This window comes from Austrofundulus limnaeus, unplaced genomic scaffold, assembly GCF_001266775.1.
Source record: "Austrofundulus limnaeus strain Quisiro unplaced genomic scaffold, Austrofundulus_limnaeus-1.0 Scaffold307, whole genome shotgun sequence".
Classification (NCBI taxonomy): Eukaryota; Metazoa; Chordata; class Actinopteri; order Cyprinodontiformes; family Rivulidae; genus Austrofundulus; species Austrofundulus limnaeus.
Genome location: NW_013952709.1, coordinates 307,831 through 311,064, shown reverse-complemented (window position 1 = coordinate 311,064; position 3,234 = coordinate 307,831). Strand labels below are relative to the sequence as shown.

At 43.0% G+C, this 3,234-nt stretch overlaps 1 protein-coding gene across 1 annotated transcript in view; it reads left to right on the top strand.

The window, feature by feature from the left end:
• Positions 1–2,505, top strand: part of cyld3 (cylindromatosis (turban tumor syndrome) 3) — a gene marked incomplete at its 3' end in the record, with an annotated part of 23,096 nt that extends 20,591 nt beyond the window's left edge. The window contains 1 exon segment of the mRNA XM_014021822.1: positions 2,298–2,505. Within this exon segment, the coding sequence (XP_013877276.1) occupies positions 2,298–2,505 (208 nt within the window).
• Between the last annotated feature and the right edge of the window lie 729 nt (positions 2,506–3,234).

The window sequence follows — 3,234 nt, the reverse complement described above, 5'->3', positions numbered from 1 at the left end:
TCATATTAGTGACAAACTTTGGTGTTTTTTGACAAGTTACTTTAATTTTTTTTTCCTTATACTTTTCATTTAAAATAAGTTTCCATTCTCTGCAGCTTTCTAAGGTTCTTCTTCTACATATTAAAAAAGTTGTTAAACAACTGAGTGGTGCACTATTGCTACTAGTGGTTAGAAAGTGTATTGCACCTTATTCAAAACAATGCGGTCCCGCGGCCCAAAGTTAAAAACTGTTGTTCTTTTGAGGCCCTCAAGGTGGCACTTGTGGGCCGCGGCACATAGGTTAAGAATCTCTGTTTTACAGCAGCCAGCTCACTTTGTCATACCAGGACAGCTGAAAAGACCTGTTATTTCCCCACTGTGGGATCAATAAAAAGTTTTTTTTATCTTACTTTTCCCCACATTTTGCACCAAATTAATCTGAGGAGTTGATCTGCCCTGCTGTTTAACTCTAAGTTTTTCTTTGTAAACAAGACTATGAAATGGCTTCACAAAAATCCGCTCCACAACATTCAAACTGTCTGCCATTATGTGCAGCTTGTTACTGGCGCGAGGCTAGAGTTAAGTGTGTCCGCCTGTGAGTGCTTTATGACGGTGAAGGGGCTCAGCAGCAGCACTCGCTGGACAGAAAAAGTCAGAAAGAGTGATAGAAGTTCGTCTCCAAACATAAGCAGCTACAGAAATAACACCAGAAATAGAAGTCTGATTTGTCACTAGTCGTTTTTAACAAAGAAAATGCTGCTGAAAGGATTAATAAAGTCTCTGCTTCAACTCCGAACAGAAACGAAACTAAAAACTGCTCCCATGCATGAAAAGATCGCTGATTCGCTCATTTTGCTGTCAATCAAAAAGGGGATTAGCCTCGGACAGATCATCCAATCATCATGCAGACGATGAGCGTCCGGGCCAGCCCCCTGCCCCATAGACCCCCAGAGACGCTCAGCGTCCGATGGGCGGGACAAAGCCAGCATTTATCCAATGACTTGTCTCGTTTTACTGCAGTCTCTTCATGGCTAATGAGCTCTTTAGACGCTCAGCGTCTGACTGTTTAAAGCACCGTGAAGCTGTGGGAATGAGTGAAATGAGGAAAGCTGCATCATTGCCAGTGATAAGAAGCTGATTCTGAACAAAAGTTGAGCGTGATGTAGCGCATATTTAGTCAAAGGCATGTACACACAATAGTATATATTNGCCTCTTGCAGCGTCTGGGAAGTAGCAGCTGCTATAGTTTGCGTCTCGATGCTAGCATGACTAGCTTCTGCTTCGGCTAATTTAGCTTGTCCAGCGCGGCCCGCGGGGGCGTCAGTAACTTGGCTTTTTTTACGTGGCATTTCGTCGGGCTGTCTCAGAAAATAGCTGTTAATGCTCATATTAAAGTGGTACACTTCGTGTGACCTGGAGCTGTTGTATATGACAGGTTAAAATCAGTTATTAGCAAATTTCTGCGTCTGCTCTCCCGAACGTGACCGATCCTYACGCCGCCATCTTGAGACTCGTCTATGTGCAGCTTGTTACTGGCGCGAGGCTAGAGTTAAGTGTGTCCGTCTGTGAGTGCTTTATGACGGTGAAGGGGCTCAGCAGCACCCGCTGGACAGAAAAAGTCAGAAAGAGTGATAGAAGTCTGTCTCCAAACACAAGCAACTACAAAAACCCACCAGAAATAGAAGCTTGATTTGGTGCTAGTCGTTTTTAACAAAGAAAATGCTGCTGAAAGGATTAATAAAGTCTCCAGTTCAACTCCGAACAGAAACTAAACTAAAAACTGCTCCCATGAATGAAAAGATCGCTGATTCGCTCATTTCGCTGTCAATCAAAAAGGGGATTAGCCTCCGACAGATCATCCAATCATCATGCAGACAATGAACATCCGGGCCAGCCCCCTGCCCCATAGACCCCCAGGGACGCTCAGCATCCGATGGGCGGGACAAAGCCAGCATTTATCCAATGACTTGTCTCATTTCACTGCAGTCTCTGCATGGCTAATGAGCTCTGTGGACACTCAGCGTCCGACTGTTTAAAGCACCGTGAAGCTGTGGGAATGAGTGAAATGAGGAAAGCTGCGTCGTTGCCAGTGATAAGAAGCTGATTCTGAACAAAAGTTGAGCGTGATGTAGCGCATATTTAGTCAAAGGCATGTACACACAATAGTATATATTTGATCTTTTTTTTTTTACATTTTAGGGGAAGCTGACCTTCCCTTGCAGTCTTAGAGAAATCGCCTCTGGTATTCAGGCAGGAGTATTCTGCCTTTGGCTGCACAGAAAGTGCCTCCTCACATGCCAACATTTTGTAATCCTCAGGTTCACAGCCACAGAAACCGGGTGTCCCACAACCCCATGAAGATAAAGGTTCCTGAGGGCCAGTGGTCGGGCCCCCTGCACTACACCCGCCAGCGTATGTCCCTGTTTGCTGTGACGTGCATCGAAACGAGCCACTACGTGAGCTTTGTCAAGAACGGACCTCAAGACACAGACTGGTTGTTTTTTGACAGCATGGCAGACCGAGAAGGTGCACGAACAGAAACTCTAAACTTTTTGTTTGGTTTTAAAGAGAAATCAGACTCATTGTAACATTACACATTATTTGATAAACATTTACTTCAACTGTAAAACAAAGACTGTAAAAATACTGTAGACTTTAGTTTTTTAAATTTAAGAAAATATATTGTCTTACGAACAGCAACATTTTATTAATGGGTAAATGATGTTCAATAGGTGTTCCAGTGTGAACTCTATCCAGCTTGAACGTTAATTTTGGACAATGTCTGACATGCAGCTTCTTTAAAAAACCTGAGGAGAAGGTAGAAATGACTCAGCCTGTAAATGAAAATGTAGATGGAGGCCAACAGAGCAGCTTCATGGAAGGAAAACCTTGGCTTGGCTTGTTAGCACTGAGCTAACACACATATATATGGCGATATAGTGTTAGCCCCTGAGCTAATATACTGCTATGTAGCATTAGCACCTGAGCTAACACACATGTATATGGCAATATAGTGTTAGCGCCTGACCTAATATACTGCTTCAGTGGGGAAAATAAGTATTTAGTCAGTCACCAATTGTGCAAGTTCTCCCACTCAAAAAGATGAGAGAGGCCTGTAATTGACATCATAGGTAGACCTCAACTATGAGAGACAAAATGTGAAAAAAATTTTGAGAAAATCATTTTGTCTGACTTTTAAAGAATTTTTTTTTTGCAAATAATTGTAACGGCTAGGAGGCAGGGTGAACCCAATTG